Source organism: Pecten maximus, chromosome 14 (assembly GCF_902652985.1).
Source record: "Pecten maximus chromosome 14, xPecMax1.1, whole genome shotgun sequence".
NCBI classification, from domain to species: domain Eukaryota; kingdom Metazoa; phylum Mollusca; class Bivalvia; order Pectinida; family Pectinidae; genus Pecten; species Pecten maximus.
Window position 1 is genome coordinate 7,864,688 of NC_047028.1, and position 25,321 is coordinate 7,890,008.

The following is a 25,321-nucleotide window of genomic DNA, read 5'->3' on the forward strand; positions in this document are numbered from 1 at the left end:
GTTTTAAACTATTCCATGGAAGAGGAAGCTCACTTGTGCCCCCCAAAACCATAATGTGTGATACATGTAGCTCTGAAACAATATTTTTTTTACTTAGTTGAAGTAAGGTAAGTTTTTAATGTACATTCTGTTATGGAAAAAGAGATAACATATTGGAATAGACAACCTGAAGGCAAGATATATTAAAGCAAAATAATACTGTCAACTTACCGTATTTGACCTAATAAGGGCGCAGGGCGTGTTGCAGTTACTTAATTTGCTGAAGAAAATTGAACACATAAAGTAGCAAAATATTTCACATGAATTATTACTTTTGAACACCATTTTGACACCATTTTGACACTCAGTCAAAGATTTATTTCCTTGAAAAAAGGTAGGGGCGCCCTTATTAGGTCAAATACGGTAATCTTCTGAATGAAACAAGTAAACCTGACACCAAATGTAACTTACAAGCAGGTACGTGATGGGGCATCAACACCAGGGATTCAGTGAATAGGTAGGTTTTATTGAGTTGACATATAAGGAATACGTAGGTTATATTGAGATGACATGCAGTGTAAATAAAATATTTAACATTTTGTCCTCACTTCATGAATTTTAAGTTAGAATAACAATTATGATTTCTCTTCTCTAGATAAACTGGACACATCATTGAAATTGAAAAGGATGTTAAACAAAATAAACCAACAAAACCACATCATTGAAGAGAAAAAGTGAAGAATTTACCGTCTGGGACGTCCACTTGTGGTAAGAGGCATTATCACAGGTGCTGCCTTGGACTTGGCTGGCTTTGGTTTTTTGTTTTCTGTATGGACAAATACATATATGTAGTGCAAAAAAGATAGATATTGATCAAGTCACATTTATCTATCATCAATCAATTGATTAAAACAAAACAATCAATTGTTGACCAAATTGATCCATTGGCACACCATGACTAATTAACAAGTCATCCACAGAAACGGAGCCAAACTGAATTTTTTACCAAAATCAGTTATAAAGTGGACAATATAGTTCCTTGATTGGTATGATTATGAACTACTTAAAATGTATACATTTCTAGAATTACATGTAGAGTAACTTTTGCTCTCAAATGTTTGCTACTCAATAGTTTAACTTTTTCTTTTGAACCAAGGAATGAACTCCTAATTCACATAAGAACCACATTTTTAGTTGACAGAAGGGGAATTAATAAAATTCCTAATTAGTCTGGGGTTACTTCGAGACAGAATATACCTGTTGTCACTTCTGTTCCTATAGATGTGACAGTAAATTCACTTGTACCACATTGGTCTTGTGTTTCCCTCTGTTCAATGACCCGTGACTGTTCTATTACAACTGCTGTATCACATTGTTCCTTTATCTCCCTCTGTTCAATGACCCGTGACTGTTCTAGTACAGCTGCCCCACTAGATACAGCTGTACATTTGGGTAATGCTGAATCTGTCTTTGTGTCGGGGGCACTGATAACATTAGTGTCTGACTGCTGCATGATTGACTTTCCCACCGACACACAATCATGTGTTTCTCCTACAGAGGGTAGATGTATTTCTGTTTTCTCCTCGACTGATGTAACAGACGTTGCTGTTTTGTCCTCTGTTACTACAGCAGGTGTTACATCAGTGTTAATTGTAGACTCATCACTAGTCACTGACGATAAACTTGATGCAACTGTCCCAGTGCTGTCGACAGATAAACCATGTCCTGAGGCTGTAGAGATCTGTTCAGTTGATGAACTAGACACAGTAGCTATCGCCCGACCTGAGAAACACAAACAATGCAGTCACTCCTTTTGTAAGATTTTAAAATAAAAATTATCTACTGTTTACATTAAAGACATGGAAATACATGTCACACTCACCAACAGAATTATCCTGAAGATGTTCTATATCAGGTTTGGCGAATGCTACAGGATTTTTAAAAAATGTTTCCAATACCTATACAAACCATAATGTTTCAAAATCTAGCTACATAATTATAGAACTGTGTAATTGACAACAACATTTTATTTTTGGTAAGTGGCACTGGCCTTTGACCAATAAAGCCATTAAATACTAAACATGAAGTTTCACATAAAAATCTCTCAGTAAATAAACACATCCACATAAAATTTCTGAAAAAAAATATTTTTCCATATAGAAATTATGTCACAAAATCAATCAGAAACTAATTATATCAAAAAAAATATTTTCCTACTGGCTACAAATTTGGGTGAGTGGATTTTACCTTTTGGAGTAGGACTCCCATGGAACGACACAGCTACTTCACTGCTAACTGTACAGCGGGACTGTCCTTGTAGTGTTTCTGCAATTCAAGTACCGTTTTGATTTACTATCAAATTAACGTTGTAACGCTGACAGGAAACAACAGATAAGACTCTACAATGTCAGTATCAAACCTACCAAAGAAATGAGGAAATGTTATTCTGATAAGCATGACATTGCTATTAGTTTAAGCAATATATTTTTTATAGGCTTCTTGTACATACCTTTTAGGGCGTGAAGACATTGGTATGTTTTCTTTGAAAGAGTACCCTTTGGGCACAAATTCTGGATCTTCTCCTTTCATCATGAATGATTCTTGAGGATCATCTAAAATTAAATGTCTGGATAAAGTCATATCGTAATCAGACTTAACAAAATTCAAAATATTGTGCATAATCCATTTTCAGGTAACAGAAGTCTTGACCTTTGACATCAATGCCTGAAAAGCTACCCAAAGTACTTTCATTAAGAAAGCTTTGGATGAATAAATCAGTTTGACAAAACTCTAGTATATTATCCATACTGACTTTCTATTTATAGTAACATCGACCTTGACCTTTGACTTCTGGGTCTGACAACCAATAACTTTCAGAGTAAAATCTTCCCAACAGAGCTAATGATATTGTGCATAAACTGATTTTCTATTTATAGTAACCATGACCTTGACCTTTGATTAACATCCAAGCCTGAAAAGTTATCCCGAGCAGGCACTTTCTTGGGTATCTTCCAGTAACCACTGAAAAAATCCAAGAGTCTTATAATTATCTGCTCAATAGAAAATTCTGAAGATGTGGTGAATAAACTTATTTTCTATTTATAGCATCAGTAACTTTGACATTCAAGCCTGCATAGTTATCCCATGCAGGCATTTTATTTAAGTAACCAATAGATTAAGCCTGGGTTAAATATGCCCAACAGAACTTGATACATTGTCTATTGGGCATTTACTGACATTCTATTTATAGCAAGTGACTTTAACCTTTGACCTCTGAAAAGCTATCTAAAGCAGCACTGGAGTGTAAGCTACCAAACAGTACTCAAGATATTGTACAGAAACTAAAAAGCAGGCAGATGGACAACCTGATTACTAAATACCATGATACAGGGCCCCAATTACTGAGAATATATTTAAAAGGTTTTCCTTTACACCACATATTGCTAGGCTGGCTGACAAAAATCAATGGATTAAAACATCATGTGACAGTCGGGAGATTTATTTGATATAATGTTTTTTTGTACTGAATACATATGCAATAATAAGTGGCTTAGGGTGACTTTAAGTCAGCTGGTTGCTGTGAAAATATGGACCTGTCTTTAAAGGACTACTTGTCTATAGTGACCATTTTAGTGTCATGCCTTGAGCAGTCTCTAGACAGGTTTGAATATTATTCAAAATGAAACATATAACAGATGAGTTCATGGTTTAACAGCTCTTAAAACATTGTTGAGAAAAAACATGTACACAGAAATAACATATACCATAATCTTCGTCCTCTGAATCGACAGAACTGTCCGTGTCCGAAATGTCATCATCAGGAAGACAGGGTAGCTGTGGACCTTTAAAATTTCCCAACCCAGATATGTTCCTCACAAATTTACGTGTAAAGCTAGTACTCGGCTTGCTATCATCCACAATGAAGTTAGACATCTTCTCCCTCTTCAAGTTCACTTTCTTCATTGCCAATTGTTTGGGTTCCAACTTGTAACTGGCTAGTCTCTGGTGTAAAAACAATGAGCCGTTAAATGAAAAAGGCTGGGTCAAAGTTGACACACAAGAATTACACGTAATTATATGTGTTGCCTGTCCCACTTTGTCAATATCATAAGCATTTTCCTCTAAGTTCAGAAACTTTAGGTTTTCACCCAAAAAATACAAAAATCATAGAAATGCATTCAGCTATACATCCCACGATACACCAATTACTTAAGTTTGGCTGCTCTATATAGTTTGTCAGCAACACCCTAATATGCGAGAGCTAAACTCAAAACCTTCATGGTGATTTTTTTCAAAAGTCAAGAAATTCAAATTTTTACCCAAAAATTCAGAAATCTATCGATTGAAATAGTTTCTAGTGTATTAGGCTCTACTACACATGCTATCTATGATAATAATTGAGGTTTTGTTGGTCTGGCTTCGTCAGAAACAGAGCTAAATGCAAAACCTTAACATTGTCGACGCTGCCGTCAGAAAATTAAAGCAACGTCTATGTATCACCTTTCCGACATTTGTTGTAAGCAACACAATAAATGACTGTTGAATAAAAAGTTAAATTTTTATGAATGGCTTTCAATGTTTTAATTATAATATTGTTGTCCTTGTTTTATTTTGGAACTTAATTTTTCCTTTGAGCAGGTGAGCAGAAAATCAGATCACAATCCATACCTGGGCTGTTTTCTGGACTCTGTCGAGTTTGGACGGTCGTACCTTGCCCTGTACAGGTACAGCTAGTGGAAGTCCATCTTTAAAGTTCGTCATAATGAGGGCAATCATCTCCAGAGTCTTACCTAGACCCATGTCATCAGCCAGGATACCTGTGGAAAGGTTTGGAAATCAGTTACATGTTCATCACATTTCGATAATTAGATCTTGGTCTTCTTCATTTTGTTCTGCCTATTTGAGATTGTGTAATTCTGTTCAGAAAAGTGTAATTTCCAATACAATATTACAACAGACAATTTTTCTTTGTACAGTACTTCCTCTACACTTCATGCATGACAGCGATTTCTAGGTAACAAAAGTGCATTACCTCCCCTGACAGAATGTGGTCTCTTATCCGTTGTAAACACTGTGACTGAGTTGAAGAAGCGACCTTTCTTCTCTTCCCAGAAGGGAGGCAACTTACTGCCATTCTCACGCTGAATCATCCAGTTCAAGGCCTGTTTCTGATGGGTGTACATTGGCGTGGCAATCACCTACAATTTTCAAACTGATTTCTTTAAATTTTTTCAGATGTATGGTAAATGTAAAAACATCCTAACCTATTAAAGTATTGAGGAATATACAGAGGATTTATGAAATGGCTTGTAATTTTTCATTTTTCCAAGCCTCTTGGCAGATTAGGGAGATTATAGGAAGAACATATTTTCCAAAAAGACTGTTTTTTCCCAGTTTGAAACCCATGAATAGCTGTAAAACAAAGCTAACAAAAACACTGCAAGTTTCATATGAAATGGACAACACTGTAGACACTCCAGAACTGCTCACACATGTATCAACTTGTACTTTATTGATACCAGATGTAAATATTCATGATGCTTTATATTCTTTCTCTAAGGTACAAAACAATAACCTTAAAGAGTTTTGCTTGTTGGAGTACTATTGAAACATTTATTTTATGTTCACTATCTCTTATTTCTGTTCCTGTAATCATATCTTGCACGAACCATAAATACTGTTATTCTACAATTCATCAATTCATATTTAATAATGATACCTTGATATAATCTTTAATCATTCTAAAATTATTAGACACTGAATGTATAATGACCCAGTCAAAAATGGCTAAAAAATGGCTAAACTTTTCACCTTACCAAGCTGTACATTGTAACTCTTTGCTACTTGATGATGTCACAGGTATATTGTTCTCGTCACATGATCGTTATTGTTATTGTACCATAGTTGCAAACATCATGTAGCTCTGAACATCGCCTCCTTTAGGCGAAAACATGTCAGCATGTATGATGTAAATTAGGGCTGTCACAGGTACAAATTTTTGCCCCTGGTACTCGGTCTTTACAACCTGACCCGTACCTGGTTACCCGTTGGCTGTAGACTTATAAGTTGTAGCCCTGTACGGACGTTTGGAATAGAACAGGAGAGGCCTTCAATGTTATGAACATGGATTTGTTTGTGTTAAATGAATACTTTGAATAGTTCTTACTTCTTAGAAGAACATTACTGATGAAGTCATGATGTGTACTGATGAAAACACATCGTATTGAGTCACGCTTCAATCAAGGAAGCCATGTTGTTTGGTTGACATATGTGCAGTTTGTTTTGCGCATGACCGGAAACACAGCTCTACCATAATAACTCAGGTAAAGAAAACACACAAAAACGACATGATGAAAGTGAAGTTTTATACCATCATTATCGTCCATGACTTGTGCGAGGCTTGTGTATGGTTATTACAGTAAATGTTTATTTGGTGTCAATTCGAGGTTTCTCTAATGTGTGTGCGTTTTGCCTTACGTACATTGCGGAGTTCCGAGTGTTACAAGAAAAATTTGTGTCGAGGCAGAACGTTTTGCGGCCATGAGAAAGTGTCAACAGACGATCCAACAATGTAACTGTTTATTCCGGAGACATGTTTACAGAACACTAAAAACAATGTTTAATTATGTGTGTCAAAGCTATACGGTATACTTTGAAATATTTTGTACTTCGGTGAACTATCATAGTATACGTAGTTAGTACTATGTAAGTACAAAGTTTCGGGGTTCGGGTACACAATTTCAAACCTGGGTCGGGATCAAAACCGACCCGTGACGGGTCACCCGGGTACTTGTTACAGCCCTAATGTAAATCAAACATTACATTTCGTACTATTTACAACAAGGTTTTTTTTCATCATTTTTATTATATGTTGGTAAAGTTAAGATCAATTGTTATACAATGTCAGGTAAGTTACCTTTGCTGGCTCTGCTGTGCTGGTCTTATCTCCTTCCTCTAGATTTTCAAATAACTTATCCAGCTCATTTTTCATCTAGAAACAGAATTTTATATTCAAGGCTTTTTCAGTACATGCCACCATCCACCTCACACCAAAAAACAAAGCGAAACAAAATATACAAAAGCTAATTTCTATCCATGGTAGGCCTACCAGCCTATTACTTTTAATTGATATTTTTTTTTCCGATCAGTCCAAAATACCTACAGGACATATCTTAATTTTTTTTTTCATTTTTAACTGTTAAACACCCTTAATCAACCATATTTACGTTGTCCTTCTGATTTTAAGATAACATATTCACTACTTAGGACCAAAAAGAACCCACAAATGTGTCTTTTAATTAGGTGGTCATTATATACGGAGAGTCGATCTTACAATAAATGTTTTACATTGAATTGGGAACTGAAACAGAAGTCCTTTAAGACTTTGTTAGAGGTGACCTTAAGGTCGCGTTTGATTTTAGGTATATTTACAGAATATAAATCCCAATAATTATGTACTGTATTCATCATTTTTACACGATGTTACCTCGTCTGGAGACATGTAAGTCCTGCGTGGTGTAGACATTCCCAGTCCTGATCCTCCCTGGGAGAGGTTGGCGGACGGCTCTGTGACCAGTGTGGGGTTAAATCCATGACCCTTCAGCTTGTCGGCTGTTAGCTGGCGGTACTCTTGCTTTCCCCAGAGCGTCAGGTTTATTGGCATGGAGTACATGTTGGAGCAGCCAAACGGTACTATGCTATAAAAGATAATATAAAATTAATAGACCAAAACATTTTTAATAATGTCAAATTGAATGGATTACATTTCTATCAAATATATTTGCCCTGTGACCTTTGCCCTGTGACCTTCCTAACTGTCTGATCTGGTGTTGTTTTCTTTGTATAGTTGTAAAGAATTTTCATGCACATTTTCTTTTTCCTTTTCAAACAAAAAGTTTTGAATCAGTGGTCAATGCAATGACATGGGGGATTTTTTGCTCAGATCTTAAGAAATATTAGCAAGTTATTTGTGTATCACTTTGAGCAGAAAAACAGGAGACATAAAAGACAAATTAACTCATTGTCTCACCCCTCCAGTCTGGCCCAACCATTGTCAATGATGTGAGCTAGAGGTTTGGCCAACTCTCGTTTGATGTGTCCCACTTGTTGACCTCCAACATTCAGTATCCTGATAGCATTACAATCATACTTATTGTGGGGTTCTCTTTCAATGGCAACCATCTCGTTACTGTTTACCTGAAACAATAGTAATATCATGTAGTAGAGTATTACACGAACATCCAACATCAGTTTATAGTAATATCATGTAGTAGAGTATTACACGAACATCCAACATCAGTTCATAGTAATATCATGTATATAGTAGAGTATTACACGAACATCCAACATCAGTTTATAGTAATATCATGTAGTAGAGTATTACACGAACATCCAACATCAGTTCATAGTAATATCATGTATATAGTAGAGTATTACACGAACATCCAACATCAGTTCATAGTAATAACATGTAGTAGAGTATTACACGAACATCCAACATCAGTTTATAGTAATATCATGTAGTAGAGTATTACACGAACATTCAACATCAGTTTATAGTAATATCATGTAGTAGAGTATTACACGAACATCCAACATTAGTTTATAGTAATATCATGTAGTAGAGTATTACACGAACATCCAACATCAGTTTATAGTAATATCATGTAGTAGAGTATTACACGAACATCCAACATCAGTTTATAGTAATATCATGTAGTAGAGTATTACACGAACATCCAACATCAGTTTATAGTAATATCATGTATATAGTAGAGTATTACACGAACATCCAACATCAGTTTATAGTAATATCATGTAGTAGAGTATTACACGAACATTCAACATCAGTTTATAGTAATATCATGTATATAGTAGAGTATTACACGAACATCCAACATCAGTTTATAGTAATATCATGTAGTAGAGTATTACACGAACATTCAACATCAGTTTATAGTAATATCATGTAGTAGAGTATTACACGAACATTCAACATCAGTTTATAGTAATATCATGTATATAGTAGAGTATTACACGAACATTCAACATCAGTTTATAGTAATATCATGTAGTAGAGTATTACACGAACATCCAACATCAGTTTATAGTAATATCATGTAGTAGAGTATTACACCAACATCCAACATCAGTTTATAGTAATATCATGTAGTAGAGTATTACACGAACATCCAACATCAGTTTATAGTAATAACATGTAGTAGAGTATTACACGAACATTCAACATCAGTTTATAGTAATATCATATATATAGTAGAGTATTACACGAACATCCAACATCAGTTTATAGTAATAACATGTAGTAGAGTATTACACGAACATTCAACATCAGTTTATAGTAATATCATGTAGTAGAGTATTACACGAACATCCAACATCAGTTTATAGTAATATCATGTAGTAGAGTATTACACGAACATTCAACATCAGTTTATAGTAATATCATGTAGTAGAGTATTACACGAACATTCAACATCAGTTTATAGTAATATCATGTAGTAGAGTATTACACGAACATTCAACATCAGTTTATAGTAATATCATGTATATAGTAGAGTATTACACGAACATCCAACATCAGTTTATAGTAATATCATGTAGTAGAGTATTACACGAACATTCAACATCAGTTTATAGTAATATCATATATATAGTAGAGTATTACACGAACATCCAACATCAGTTTATAGTAAAAACATGTAGTAGAGTATTACACGAACATCCAACATCAGTTTATAGTAATATCATGTATATAGTAGAGTATTACACGAACATTCAACATCAGTTTATAGTAATATCATGTATATAGTAGAGTATTACATGAACATTCAACATCAGTTTATAGTAATATCATGAAGTAGAGTATTACACGAACATTCAACATCAGTTTAAAGTAATATCATGTAGTAGAGTATTACACGAACATTCAACATCAGTTTATAGTAATGTCATGTAGTAGAGTATTACACGAACATTCAACATCAGTTTATAGTAATATCATGTATATAGTAGAGTATTACACGAACATTCAACATCAGTTTATAGTAATATCATGTATATAGTAGAGTATTACATGAACATTCAACATCAGTTTATAGTAATATCATGTAGTAGAGTATTACACGAACATTCAACATCAGTTGAATAAATCAATGCCAAGGATACTCATCAGTGATAGCCAATCATTAAATCCGTAATTTTCAATAACATCAATATATATACAGCGAGATGCAAAGAGAAATTAATTAATTGTTTTATTAAAATGAACACAAATAATTGAAATATGGAGATGAAACAATGGTCTCATAACAGTTTCCAAAAGGAAATATAACTTCATATAGAACTATGCAAATCTACAAAGTTTAAAGCAGTTGGTTTGGAGGGAGAGGATCCTAAATTCATCGGGTATTGTAGAAATATGCAACTGTAGATTCCCTTAGGGGTTCCAAATGATTCTGCTTGCCGTTGACTCGTAGAGGTGCTGTAGCAGAACACCCGAAATTATCTTGATTCATATATAAACATATGCATACTTGCCAACTTTCCCGATTTAGTCGGGAATTTCCCGATTTCAGACTCCCTGCCCCGTCTCCCGATCATATAGATAAAACATAGGGTATTCTCCCGATTTTGGAGAATATGTCTTTAAAACCCAGTATGGAGCCCCTATTCATCTTGTTAGTTTCACTTAGCCCTATGACAGGTAACGCTTGCTGGCTAGTGAAAGACATATGTGTGGGGCATTGGTTAGTTAACTGACCTGCTCACAGACCGTAACGAAATTCTGACACTTCACTGACTGCAAGGGTGACAATACCCCGATAAATAAACAATTAATTAAAACCAATTAAGCTGAGGACGCGTCCTCAGCTTAATTGGTTTTAATTAATTGTTTATTTATGCGTGGTGATTGTTTCGTAGCAGGTCGATCATGGTTGATTAAACGCTTGCAAATGGTTTCAATAAATTAATTAATAAATAAAAAATTAATTAAAACCAATTAAGCTGAGGACGTGTGGTGATTGTTTCGTAGCAGGTCGATCATGGTTGATTAAACGCTTGCAAATGGCTTCGTATACTGCCTTTGATGTCAAGCGCATAAACGACCTCTACTTGACAGTAAACAGACACCGTAATATCTCGGAAAGAAAAAGTGAAAATAACACTGACAATGTTATCAACGGAGTATCGAATGTGACAGATTACTTATTGAAATGTTAACTACATTTAAACATTGGCTGATCTTTAAATAATTAGCACAAGGAAATAAATTCACAATAACGACCATTTGCCTAGTTGCCGGTAGGTAACATGTTGTTTCAATCACCGTATCATCAGCATACTTAGTATCAATTAGCAGAGACTTATTTTGGCAGAAACTTTCCCAATTCACGTTTTGAAAGACAAAAACATGTCCACAAATACTCACTTTCTTAAACTAAATACTGTCTTGTTAAAAACTAAGAATTTAAGTATCAGTCCCCACCTACAAAGCACTGAGTTGTAGGCCTATATATAGTGAGTACAACTGCTAGTACGGCCCTTTTTATTTTTTTGTATCATTGTCTTTGTTTTAAACCAAAGGAAACATTTGAAATCTCATTCAGATATTATATTGTTATATTGTTGCTAGAAAGTGAGGTCATTGTGATAATTTGCATTCATTGACTGACATCTATCTTTAAACATAGTTTTCATAACATATCTAAGTAAATACTTTTATTTAGAGTTAACAGTGAGTAAAATAATTTCCAGAAATAATTAAAAATGATGTAATTTTGCATCTATTGTTTTGTAACTTGTTGCTTATATAATTATCTTTCCAAACTTGAATAAAAAAAAATCATTGGCCAAGCTTGAAATAAGTTTTCCCCCCTTTTCTTTATTTAAGTGAGGGAAGTAAGTGTTCACGCAAGGAATTTATTTTCCAATAGCAAATTATCTCCCCTTAGTTTTTGTTTGCTAAATGTGTCGCACGTGAAATGTGTTTTCCGGTCAAAAATGTCGCTCACGCACTTTTTCCCCCATAAGAATTTTAATCAAAGTACTGGAAGTACTGTAAACGAACATTATTGTTTAATGCAAAATCAGTAATCTTCTAAGTTTAAAGTCGATAAATTTACTGATATTGGTTTAGGAATTAATTGCAAATAATTTGAAATGTTTGCAGCTGTTCTGATATGATTGAACACATGCATGTTTCTGTAAGGTCCTAATTGAAATTGGAAGTTTATTGATCTATCTTGGATGGATGAAAATAAAATATGTCTTCTTTCTTTCGGGAAGGCATCATCAGTTATAATACAGCCAGGACTCTGTGACCTTATTGATGCCAACTTCTAATATGCACTAAATTTAGGCTAGTTCCATCATTAGTTTAGCATATTTCAACTTAATATGATGAAACACACATAAAGAATTACTGAAAACCAAAACCAGAGCTGCTAATCAAGGCCCGGATTAGGAATGTATCCTATTGAAACTGTACTCAAGCATGTATGGTACAGACCCTGAAGCATTTAACATTCCCTCAAACGCGTTTACGTTGCGTTTGCCTTCCTTTCGTTTTGTTTCGTTTGCGCTTCGTTTCGTCGAGCGTTTTTCGTTTGCGTTTGCGTTTTGCGCTCATTTCCGTTCGTTTGCGTTTGCGTTTAGTTGCGTTTGCGTTTGCGTTTGCGTTTGCGAGCGTTTGCGTTTTGCGTTTCCCTTCGTTTGCGTTTCGTCTGCCGGATGTAATTTCCTGTTAGAATTGACAACAGTTGAGTACGCATGCGCATGTAAAACTAAAAGTGGAGCCAGCTGCTGGGTGTGGCATGACGATTATCCGTGTTCGGGAAAGCCTCGATATATGTATTTTTAGCTACCTGTACTTACTTACCGTGAGTGCCGCTGTTGTCCTTTTAATTCATTATGGATTCATCGCTGTGTTAATGGTTAATTGACGGAATTGGAAAAATATTAGTCTTAATCTTAGTGAACAAGCTATTTATTTTGACATAAATATAATACTTTTACAATTTTCTTGTTTCAGGTATCCCATGGCTGTAATACGATTGCAGAAAATCGGACCAAATTTCTAACCAGTTGCTGCAGCTTTCTTACTTGTGTACAGCCTGAGCGAATCTGGCTATTTACACTTTTGATAAATACTTTATACCTATATCCGTTATCCGTACATGTATATCTGATCGATTCCATAAATACGTCTTTGCTAATATAATGGGACACATCAGAGACGCAATTTACGTCCGTAAACAGTTGTGTATCGTACAATATTTTTGTTGAATACAACGAGATACACATTTGATCACACATTTTTATATCGTGTACAGTAGCAGATTGATAATTTTCTGAACGGCAGGTACATGTATACATAGTGTAACATTTTGACGATTTTCTAAATATATCTAACTTCTCATCAACAAGATAATTGACATGTAATTAGTGTCATCTTGACCAGCAGAGGTTGTGTATTGTAACTAACTAGGGCAGTGGCAACATCAGATTCTTTCAACAATAACATAGTGCATGAATTTTTGCTTCTTATGAAATTTTCTCTTCACAAACGGACGACGGACATCCAAACGGTAACAAATCCAGGCTGTACCGTGGATAATTAAAGTAGTGGATATCCATGGCAAGGACACAACGTCATACATCGACCCCCCAAACAAAAATCAAATTAAAAATATCTGTCGAAAGTAACAGTGTTAAATATTATCTGATATTTTTGTATTATTTTGGACCAACGATGTACATATGTATAACGTAATATCAATGATACGTAAGGTGCTGATATCGAGTCTACTGTGTGTTTAATTAATAAGCATCTTGAGTATTTGTTTGCTCCAAGCCCGGTCCCGTACCTGTACCCGAATCAGATCTAACAGTTTGATAAGGGCTGGAGGCGTTGGTTAGACAGGTACTCTACTTACCTGTCAAGCACTCGTGTTCTGTCAAGACATTATCCACGGGTGGCCCAATTCGCCATGTGCAGGTGTCGGGTATATGTCTGGTAGACATTCCGTTCTGACCAAATGTAATTTTGATAGAGTTGGCGCTTTCATAAATGCAGCAAGTTATTTATATAACCTCGAATATGATATATAATTGTTAGTTTGGTATTATTTGTAAAAGGGGATAATTTTACAGCCATATCAGACGATTCACTATTAATTAAAATGGGGAACATTATACAACTCACAAACATAATGGCTCTATTTTGCGACATCGATCATATTATACTCGTAAAATACACCATGTTTATTATCAATTAACAAGGAAGATCAGCAAATTAATATGTGTTCTGATGTTTTTTATGTTCTATACGTCCGTGGGTCCAGGTTCTTAATCTTGACTGAAATTCATAGAAAATCTAGATTTAACCAGAGACATATTTATTATATAGGTCTCTGATTTAACTGTGGCTGAAAACTGACGTACAATGAACATCGATACATTAAGACATTCACGATGATATTTACAGCTAGCAAAGCTATAATATTGATTAAATCCAATACGACTAATTTAACAGATGACGGGTATCCTTTCCAACTCGTATCCGTCAACCTATAAAGATGTGGCCACATTTACTCACAAAAATAACAACGTCTTGGTAACTTGTTCCTATTATTTTCATATTTGGAATTTACGTGTATTTCAGTTTTTGACAAAGCTATCAAATCATTGTTTTAAATGACACATGCGCAGTCAATATCAAACAACAATGTATTTATGTGCAAGTTATTCATCTGACCGAAATTACATTGTGACTGCTTCCACTCCTTCAACATATTATCTATTTAACAGGTTTTACGTCCTCTGTACTACAACTACATCATATATGAACCGAAAGAAACCGCAAAATGAACTGTAAAAGGAAATATAACGAAAACGAAAGTGAGAGATTGTGATGTCACAACTCGTAGGTGATCGCAATATGGCAGGCGTAAAAACGCCTCCATAAAAATAGTCGTACATATGTTCGTCTTGTTCTGTTTAATGAATTATTAGAATGTGATCCACTATTGTATATATACGTCCCGTTATAAAGAGAAAGTTACCAACATGGACAATACAAGTACATCCCGTTTTCTTTGTGTTTCACAAACCTATAAACATGCTAACGATACACGTCTGTTTCTATTCAGGAAATTATCAAAATGGTCCATGATACATTTGTGTCTCTGTACGATATTTACGTCCATTTGATTTCGAAAATAGTCAAAATGTTACAAGATATCTGTACGTCCTGTTATATTATGAATATTGTCAAAATGTTACATATATCAGTGTGTATGTGTGTGTTTAAATCAAACAAGATAGCCAGGCTCGTTACGGCTAGATACAGGTAAGACAACTGCATCTGATTGGATTTTCTGCAGACGTATTTCAGCCACGGGATACCTGAAACAAAAATATTGAAACACTGTGATATTTACGTAAAACAAATATAACATTATGAATTTGATCACCAAGACAATAATTTGTCCGGGCAGGCCAGTTAAACAGTCAAAGTCAAGCAGACGTGTGGCTACATTGTAGATGAAAATATATACTTCCATCATTTATTAGAACGTCAACACATTATCATTTTATTTCTTGTTCATTGCTAAGGAGTGTGGGAGTTTTTTACACTCAAAACATACAGTTTTAATACATTTTACTATGACTATTGACTATACATTGTGCACGTACATGTACATATACCGACTAAAGTACGCCATCGTCTGTACGGTAGTACGTGTGTAGTCTTGTTTAATTAATAATCGAACAGGTAACAGCATCACATGTGTTACGAAAAAGTCCATGTACATGTAGCAACTATATAACATGCAGTAACCAATCAGGAACGATCCTCGTCTCTCGGGCCTTGACTGACACACTGGTCTTCAGAGCGTTACCAATGAAAAAGTTACGTACGGACAGTCTGATCGGGGAGTGACATCCACGGGAACTGATTAATATTATGAAAAATCCAAAGAAAAAATATGATTGTAGACTTATATTTCCTGAAGATAGGGAAAAAGGGATAAAAGTTACTGCAGTACTCTTCATGTATTTTTACAAATTTTCAGTGAATTACTGACTTCGTGAGATACAAGTCGGAAGTTAAAAAAAAGAAGAAAAAAAAAGACCCGTTTATTACTTTTAATACTACTTTCTCCATGTCTTAAAAAGGTTCAGAGAAGAATTATCCAAATGTTTCTGATGTGTTTTGACCTCATATTTATAGTTCTATTATTTCCCCCCCTAAAATGCAGATCCAAATCACAGACTATCCGATTAGATTTTCAGTTGTGCCGCGAAATATATTAAGATAGGGCCTAGTGTTTTGGAATAGTAGTACATATTTGCAAAACTATAATATTTTATATGAGACGACTTTCAGTTGTAAAAGAAAAATTGAAATGATAACGATATCCGTAGAATCCTAGCACCGATATTATTTGTAAGTGCCGGATCACTTAACGACCGGACTCCGGATCGGTAACTACGATGAAGATTTGCTTTTCCGGTCTCATTCATAACTGTCAGTTTTGGTTTTTCGTTTTGCGCTTTGCGTTTGCGCTTATCGTCGAGCGTTTTCCGTTTTGCGTTTTGCGTTTACGGAAACACGTCTTTCGTTTTTCGTCGAGCGTTTTGCGTTTGCGTTTAGTAGCGTTTGCGTTTGGTTTTCCCAATTCGTTTTGCGTTTCGTCCGCGTTTGGAGGGAACGTTAAACGCTTCAGGGTCTGTACTTCAAAACAAAAAAACTTGACTCCTTTTGTTCAGGAATCATTTGATGTTAATAAATCTTTATATGAGAAGACATACTTCTGGTATAATTACAGTATTGTACACAATGTGATAAAGAATAACAAGGGCCCAATGGGCCCAAATCGCTCACCTGCAATGCAGTGATCTTTTCATATATGGATCCTGCAGTTATTTGAAAGCATGCTACAGGACCAATATAATGTCTCTCTGCACTTTGGCTTTTCACTAAAAGTCATTTAAAGATTTAAGCATACTTGATCGACGTGACCTTGAATGTGAGTCAGGGTCATTCATTTGAAAAAACTTGGTAGCCATTCACCCCAGCATGCTACAGACCCAATATTAACTCCATGGGACTCTTGGTTATTGAGAAGAAGTTGTTTCAAGATTTTAGCCTTTTTGACTCCTGTGACCTGGAAAGAAGTTCAAGGTCATTCATTTGAACAAACTTGAGAGACTTTCACCCCAGCATGCTACAGGCCAAATATTAGGTCTATGGGACTGTTGGTTATTGAGAAGAAGTCATTTAAAAAAATTAGCCTTTTTGACTCCTGTGACCTTGAATGAAGGTCAAGGTCATTCAATTGAACAAACTTGGTAGCAAATTACCGCAGGATGCTACAGACCCGATATCAACTCCCTGGGACTCTTGGTTATTGAGAAGAAGTCGTTTAAAAATGTTAGCCTTTTTGACTTCAGTGACCTTGAATGAAGGTCAAGGTCATTCATTTGAACAAACTTGGTAGTCATTTACCCCAGCATGCTACAGGCCAAATATTAGGTCTCTGGGACTGTTGGTTATTGAGAAGAAGTCGTTTAAAGATTTTAGCCTTTTTGACTCCTGTGACCTTGAATGAAGGTCGAGGTCATTCATTTGAACAAACTTGGTAGCCCTTTACCGCAGCATGTTACAGACCCAATATCAACTCCCTGGGACTCTTGGTTATTGAGAAGAGGTCGTTTAAAGATTTTAGCCTTTTTGACTCCTGTGACCTGGAAAGAAGTTCAAGGTCATTCATTTGAACAAACTGGAGAGACTTTCACCCCAGCATGCTACAGGCCAAATATTAGGTCTATGGGACTGTTGGTTATTGAGAAGAAGTCATTTAAAAAAATTAGCCTTTTTGACTCCTGTGACCTTGAATGAAGGTCAAGGTCATTCAATTGAACAAACTTGGTAGCAAATTACCGCAGGATGCTACAGACCCGATATCAACTCCCTGGGACTCTTGGTTATTGAGAAGAAGTCGTTTAAAAATGTTAGCCTTTTTGACTTCAGTGACCTTGAATGAAGGTCAAGGTCATTCATTTGAACAAACTTGGTAGTCATTTACCCCAGCATGCTACAGGCCAAATATTAGGTCTCTGGGACTATTGGTTATTGAGAAGAAGTCGTTTAAAGATTTTAGCCTTTTTGACTCCTGTGACCTTGAATGAAGGTTAAGGTCATTCATTTGAACAAACTTTGGAGCCCTTTACCCTAGCATGCTGCAGGCCAAATATTAGGTCTCTGGAACTGTTGGTTATTGAGAAGAAGTCATTTAAAGATTTTAGCCTTTTTGACTCCTGTGACCTTGAATGAAGGTCAAGGTCATTCATTTGAACAAACTTGGTAGCCCTTCACCCCAGCATGCTACAAACCCAATATCAAGTCCCTGGGTCTTTTGGCTATTTAGAAGTCGTTTAATTTTTTTAGCATATTTGACCCCTGTGACCTTGAATGAACGTCAAGGTCATTCATTTGAACAAACTTGGTAGCCCTTCACCCCAGCATGCTACAGACCCAATATCAACTCCCTGGGACTCTTGGTTATTGAGAAGAAGTCGTTTAAAGATTTTAGCCTTTTTTACCCCTGTGACCTTGAATGAAGGTCAACGTTATTCATTTGAACAAATTTGGTAGCCCTTCACCCCAGCATGCTACAGGCCCAATATTAGGTCTCTGGACCTTTTGGTTATTGAGAAGAAGTTGCTTGAATGGAAAAGTTGACGCCAGATGGACGCCGGACGCTGCGCCACGGCATAAGCTAACAACCATATAAAGACTATCTTCATCAAATAATTCAGCAAACAGGAAAAGAAAACTTCAAGCTTCATTTTCAACTTCAAAGCTGATAAAGGCTACAGTCCATTCGATGGGATGACACATTCCCTATTTATTGTCCCTTTCCAATGTTGATCATCCAATCATAGTGAACCACACAGTTCAGCAATGTAATTGCACAAATCTCATCCTGTATGTGGAGAGAACATTTTTCGGGGTGTTATAAGATTCCATAACTGTATGCAAATTTGTGAATCATTCCATATCTATATCTATATATATACCGTACGTGTATATATTTACACATATCAAAATTGGAATGACACAGGAGATTTGCAAGTTTAAGTTCACCATCAGTCATGGGAGGTTTATGTAAAATGTTTATTTACCAGGGTAATTAGTAATGTTGATAATATATTTATGAAGCTCTATTCTGTACTTTCTACCAGTGCTTATATTAGAGAATGGACACAATTATATGTTCTCCAATGTCAAAATTAATCATATGTAAAATATTAGGGGTTTATTTGACCGAGACATATTTAAAATTTTTGTAATCATTCGCCTTCGAGGCCTGATTGCCGTCATAGCTGAATTACCAAAATGGACCTGAAATCAATATTTTTAAAAGAGAATGATCTGTGACTTGAATATTTCATAAAAATAATTTAATACATCGTTTATTAACTTCATTCAGATCTTCAGACACCACATAATTTGTGAAGTCATATATAGAAATATATGAACCATATTTTGTTATTGATTTATAGTTCTGAAATCTTGTAACAGCATGGCACAAAAAGTCATCTGAACATTTGTTGTATATTGAAAAAATATTTAAGGTAAATATTAACTCATTTGCTTGACCTCAATTTTCAGTCAATCAATTCATTGATTACGCCGTGTTTGAAGTATGGTGTAGTGAGAATTTCAAGTCTTGATCATGACTTGATGAAAATTCTAAATTAACAAATTATTAAAATGAATTTGTTAGAAAAATAACACAAGTTCCACAGCAATATTATATAGAGTATCAATCACAATATATCAGAAGTTATAAAACTACAGATAACAATTAACGGCTGAATATCAAATTTAGTGAATATCACAAGTATTTTTGCATTTGTTTTTAGATAATCCGGATTTCCGTCTTTAAAAAAATTTACCTTGTAGACGTAGTGCATAGTAGACGTAGTGCATATAAGTAAACGTAGCCATGTTACAGCTGATTTTAATCAGATTGACTTAACATGAACTTAACACCGTCTCAGTAGTTCGTCACAATCGAAAAAATTATCGTAAAAATATCGATTTTGGGTCCAATATCGGCCATTTCGGTAATTCAACTCTAACGACAATCGGGCCGCGATTCGCAAATGAATAATTAATTTAAAATTCAGTCAAATAAACCTCTAATATTTTATATATGATACAATTAGGCATTGAAGAACATATATTTTGGTCAATCCTCTGAAAATAATGCCAATTTATATTATAATTAAGCCCCATTTTTCTTTGTTTCGGTATTTCCAAGTCCGCTTCACGTGTGGTCCGTTTCAGTAAATATTCTCGTCTTTGCCGAAAAAAACAAGCTATAATATATAATTGTTCATTTTAAACATGACAACTGCCAACCACACGTATCCAAAAATGTTATTGTTGATATCATCCAAATATTGCCGTAGTTATCTGTCACTTCGATTGTAAACCCCATGCCAAAGTCATGGAAGAATCAACCAATCAAATTGGTTTAACTTTTGATTTCCGTAATCTTGCAGTTACCTCCCTTACAACAGTAAATACGTTCCAAGTACATGTATATCGCCTACAACAAGCAATCCCGTGCACATAACAAGATATTATCATTTGCATTTGATTTATTGGTCATTTTCGTCAAAGGAAATAGGTATAAGGAAATCGATGACAACGTTAACGCTTTGACCAGTCACCCTGACCACAAATGCCACCTAATTGTAAGTCTATACAGTTCTTTCTCGCAAACACCGTTAACACGTACAGTAACCTATCGTATGATACAATGTATCGTCTCGTATGCCGTTATTGATATATTTCTTTCTCTAAATTATAGAAATACACACCTAGTTGATAATGATGTAACATTATAGAATATACATATTACACATTTAAGTAAATCGCGGACATATTTGCAGACCTATGCTATAATGTCAGCCGTTTTGGAATGAACACGGAAGAGCAAAACTTTCTAAACATCCGGAGACGAATGCGCCTGCGCAATAGTTGTTTACATAAATATATTGACCTGGAGTTATTCGCAAAGTTCAGGTTCATTTAGTCTTAATATTTCGCTAGCGTTATGCATTTCTCAAATCGTATGCATCTTGAAAATATCTACTGAATATATTTCAACATTTTCGGTAAAACTTCTATATAAAACGAAGATGTTTTTGCAGGTAAATCATGTGAAGCGTAAGGCAATGGGGGCAGCCATATTTCATTGAAACAGACAGTAGATGGCGTATTGGTGAATGTGGTTACCAAATATGGTCATATTTCTCAGTCCAGTTCTTGATGGCAATAACCGAACATTAATGTTCGTTTAAAAAGTTGGCAAGTATGCATACGTGATAGCACAGCACCCTAAAAAGACTTTGCATTGATTCATATACATGTATATATATATAAATATGTTCACAAACGTGCAGAACTCCACATTTAACGAGATCGAGAGGACCATCAAAGTTCTCTCGTTACAGAAGGTTCTCATTATAAACGATTAAACCCAAGATATCAGGGAAGACAACTCCAACTGACATTGAATTGCAGAAATATCAAAATAAAAATACATGTAGTAGTAACTATACATCTATACGATTTAAACCATGTAAACAAAGCTTCGAATTCCTTGATTTCTTTTCAACTTTGTTGATTTTGTAAACTTGGTCTCGATCAAGAGAGCCTGAAGGTCTAATCAGTGCAAACAATTTTCAACGTGTGAATCACGCAGGTTTCTGCACAATCAGGAACAGTCTTAAGAAATAATTGCCTTGGTAACTCTTCATTACCTCTGAAAAAGACCAGGGCCTTTTTTATGATTGTTTTTATCTCGTGATTAAATCGTATGATTATAGGGTGGGTATCCAAACCTTCAGGCAGGTTAGCTAACATATCTATTCAAAATTATAAAAACTGTACAGTATATCATATATCAAACATTCCACAGATGCCCTTATCATACTTACAGTGCCTCGGTAGTACTGGATGCCAACAATATTTCCACGAAGATGGCCCAATAACACCTCATCATCCAGGTCACTTTGTCCCATGTCATCATCAATTGTGATGTAGTCCAGACGAGCTGCTCCCGTGTTATGCCACACATAGTTAGACCTCTCTTCATATGTATTAAATCTATTCCAGGTGTTTGAAAAGGACCTCTTCCTCCCTTTCTTCTTTTTTGATTTATTTTTCTTTCTTCCAAATGAATTCTGATCATAACAATGATTAGGATTTAAATAACATTGAAACCTGACTTACATGTAACTGACCTGACTTTAACGACATCTTGTAACATCCAACCATATCCATCGGAACTGCAAAATCTCAACCATCATTTCAAACACTGACAAGTATGGAGAAAAGCATGCACACTGTATTAATTATGATTTTATTGGCGCATCTAAAAGATTCACAGGGGATCCAGATGGCTGGCAAAATTAACTGGATTTCAGGCAATTGTGACGGTCGCCAGCCTTGCACCCTTTGGCACAAAAGCTGGTCGGCAATAGAAATTTTAGGCAGTGCACCACTTATGCAATATTCAAAACATTTTAAAATAACATTATGATAAACAGCTTTTTATTCTGATATTTATATTCCTATATTTGGATTCATAGTCTCTTTGATAAAATAATGCAATATTTACCAATCCATTGCCAGCATTACCAAACACTGCCCTGGGTAATACATTATTACTAGTATCCTGTCTCTGAGTCTGTTTAGTTCTTGCCATCTTATATCTGCATAAATAAAATACAAAACAAGATTTTGTAACAAAAAGCACACAATATTAATTAAGGTACTGATATACATGCAAGTATTCTCTTTGCTGGACTAATAGGTTTTATTATAAATAGAGCATGCATTTTAACTTTCAGTTGTTCATAATCCTCTTACATTGTCAGTAAAATGCAATCCATACATATACATGTATAACGATGTATAACAATGCATAACGTCCTTTAAAGTTTTCATATATACATGTACATGTGCAGTATTTTTCTATATTCTTGTAGCATTTTTCTATAATAATTCTATCTCTTATGTATCTAATAAGTTAATAGCGCATCTGTCTGTTGACTTGGTAACTAGATGGGGGACAAGCCAAGCCGTTAATCCATGAATTAATTGTTCATGCCTGTGCAGTGGCACTTATTGTCTGGTCTGTATGGCTCCCCTTCAGTGCAAACGTTATTTCTACCACAATACCCTGTGTTATTCCACTCTCAAGCCATTGTATAAATGTGCTGACTGTTGGATATATATGTTATATTCCGGTCATTTGATTGGTCAAAAATTCAAACTTTGACCCAAGCTGCAATTGTTATCGACGTCATCAATAATCGAATGACGTCACACCACCAGGTCCCAGCTGCCACCTGTACACCATTTTTGCATATGCGAAATTAGATTTGGCCAGTACATTTCCCTTTGATTCAGGCCTATATTGTTGTGGTAGAAACGGGTCACACGATCAACTCGTGATTTTTTGGATATGGAATTAATTTCACAGTCGTAAGTTGTTTTTTTAAATGTTACAAAAGACAGTCGCTAAAGCTCGTGTCTTTTGTAACTTTTGAAAAATAACTTTAATACTCGTGTGAAATAAATTCCATATCCAACAACCACTCGTTGTGTAACCGCTATTACCACCCCCCTCCCCCGGACGAGAGGTGGGGTTCAAGTTTTACATACATTGCCTAGGTGTTTGCTGGATTTTACTGGAATTTTCTTGAGCGATAGTGGTGTTGCGAGTTACTCTGAAAACTGTAATGTCATTTGAATGCTGAATATAGATAGCCGGGAACTTTACTAGTGTTGAACTGTGTTTTCTTGACGACCTACTGTACCTTTTCTCTAAACTTGGTACGGAGAAGGGTGCCTGACGCTACCTTGAAGGCACCAACAGAGGGCTTTGGGACTTTAAATTTGACCATTCAGCAGTTTTCGATACACATGTATGACTATATGCGTAGCTACGGACGACGAACGGCCAATTTCTTACAGATGCAGGAGAGCAGTGTCAACTGTCATGTCAGGGTATGAATACTCGTTCTAATATATGACAGGATGGCGTTTTTATGTAAGGATCATCATTATCATTCCGGAATGTCATACTCCTGTGTATACACATGTAGATGCATTGCTAGGTTCCGTCTTCAGTCCACACAGAAAACCATGCACTATGAATCATGGTAACGTTAATTGGAGCATATCAGTTTATTACTTACTTAGTTACTTTTAGTTGTTTTCCAGTACAGGAATTATGATTCCTCTTCACCGGACTCAATGGTAGTTATAATATTATTTCTGTCACTTCTTATCCTAATGTTTGTAATTGTAGCCCTGTACTGTTTGTGGTATAAATCTTGGTCTTTAGCCATAGTCTGTCTAGCCTATTCTTATTAATCTTAAATTTATCACTATAAGTTCGAAAGTGCTATGTGGACTTTATAATTAAAGACTTATATATATAGTATTCCAGGCTAATTTTTATACCATAAGACTAGACATGTCACTGTGATAGAAGTGTCCGATTACTAAGTGTACTGCAGTAGGCCTACCTAAGTTTGTTCATACACTATGATACAGTCAGACTGACAGCTGGGTGATTGCAGATGTGGTCGATTATCTGCATATAACGTCACATCAAAATCACAATTTTGACTGGTTACTTTGTAAACACATCAGAAAATTACACTCACCCTATTCAAAATTAATAAATATTCAATCACATCTCCCTTACGACTGTCCTCTGACTTTTCAGACTACTCTCTTTCCCGCAAAAAATGACATATAGTCGGTGTCACAAAATTTTCCACCCCTGTTTATTTGGGATCCCCGTGGTTTCGAATTCGTGTACGCCGAACCCGGACCCGGCCATGATTCCCGTACCATGAATATTGATTTTTTTTTCTCGACAACGACTGAGAAATGAATAAATCTCATTTTTTTCTGATAAATTCATAATAATATTTGAAAATTCTGAGTGTTTAAATTAAAATGAAGCAATGCCTAGAACTTTAAAAATCGTCGATTTGCATTTTTCGGACAGCCAGAACGGTGTGTGTGACTCTAAACTTGAGCTTAACCCGAGTTACATTATAAGCCATGGGCACCACTGAAATAAAGATTTTTGTACATATATACTGATTTTCGATTTATACGAAAAACTGTTCTTGACTTTTGATCTTCGAGCATGAGGCTAATTGTGGTACGTAGCACGGGATAAAGTCAAACTGGCCCTAAAAAGTTCTAGTG

At 35.4% G+C, this 25,321-nt stretch overlaps 1 protein-coding gene across 1 annotated transcript in view; it reads right to left on the reverse strand.

The window, feature by feature from the left end:
* LOC117341723 (helicase-like transcription factor) overlaps positions 1-24,863 on the reverse strand; it is a 48,855-nt gene extending 23,992 nt beyond the window's left edge. Inside the window, exons 1-13 of the mRNA XM_033903587.1 lie at positions 24,766-24,863; positions 22,707-22,800; positions 22,024-22,269; positions 8,009-8,175; positions 7,466-7,676; positions 6,896-6,970; positions 5,012-5,177; positions 4,648-4,796; positions 3,744-3,981; positions 2,489-2,591; positions 2,276-2,304; positions 1,237-1,761; positions 727-805 (exon numbers count right to left, since the gene is read on the reverse strand). Coding sequence (XP_033759478.1) covers positions 727-805; positions 1,237-1,761; positions 2,276-2,304; positions 2,489-2,591; positions 3,744-3,981; positions 4,648-4,796; positions 5,012-5,177; positions 6,896-6,970; positions 7,466-7,676; positions 8,009-8,175; positions 22,024-22,269; positions 22,707-22,793 — 2,075 coding nt within the window. The 5' untranslated portion in view covers positions 22,794-22,800; positions 24,766-24,863. The remainder of the gene's footprint in view (positions 1-726; positions 806-1,236; positions 1,762-2,275; positions 2,305-2,488; positions 2,592-3,743; positions 3,982-4,647; positions 4,797-5,011; positions 5,178-6,895; positions 6,971-7,465; positions 7,677-8,008; positions 8,176-22,023; positions 22,270-22,706; positions 22,801-24,765) is intronic.
* Positions 24,864-25,321: the final 458 nt, after the last annotated feature.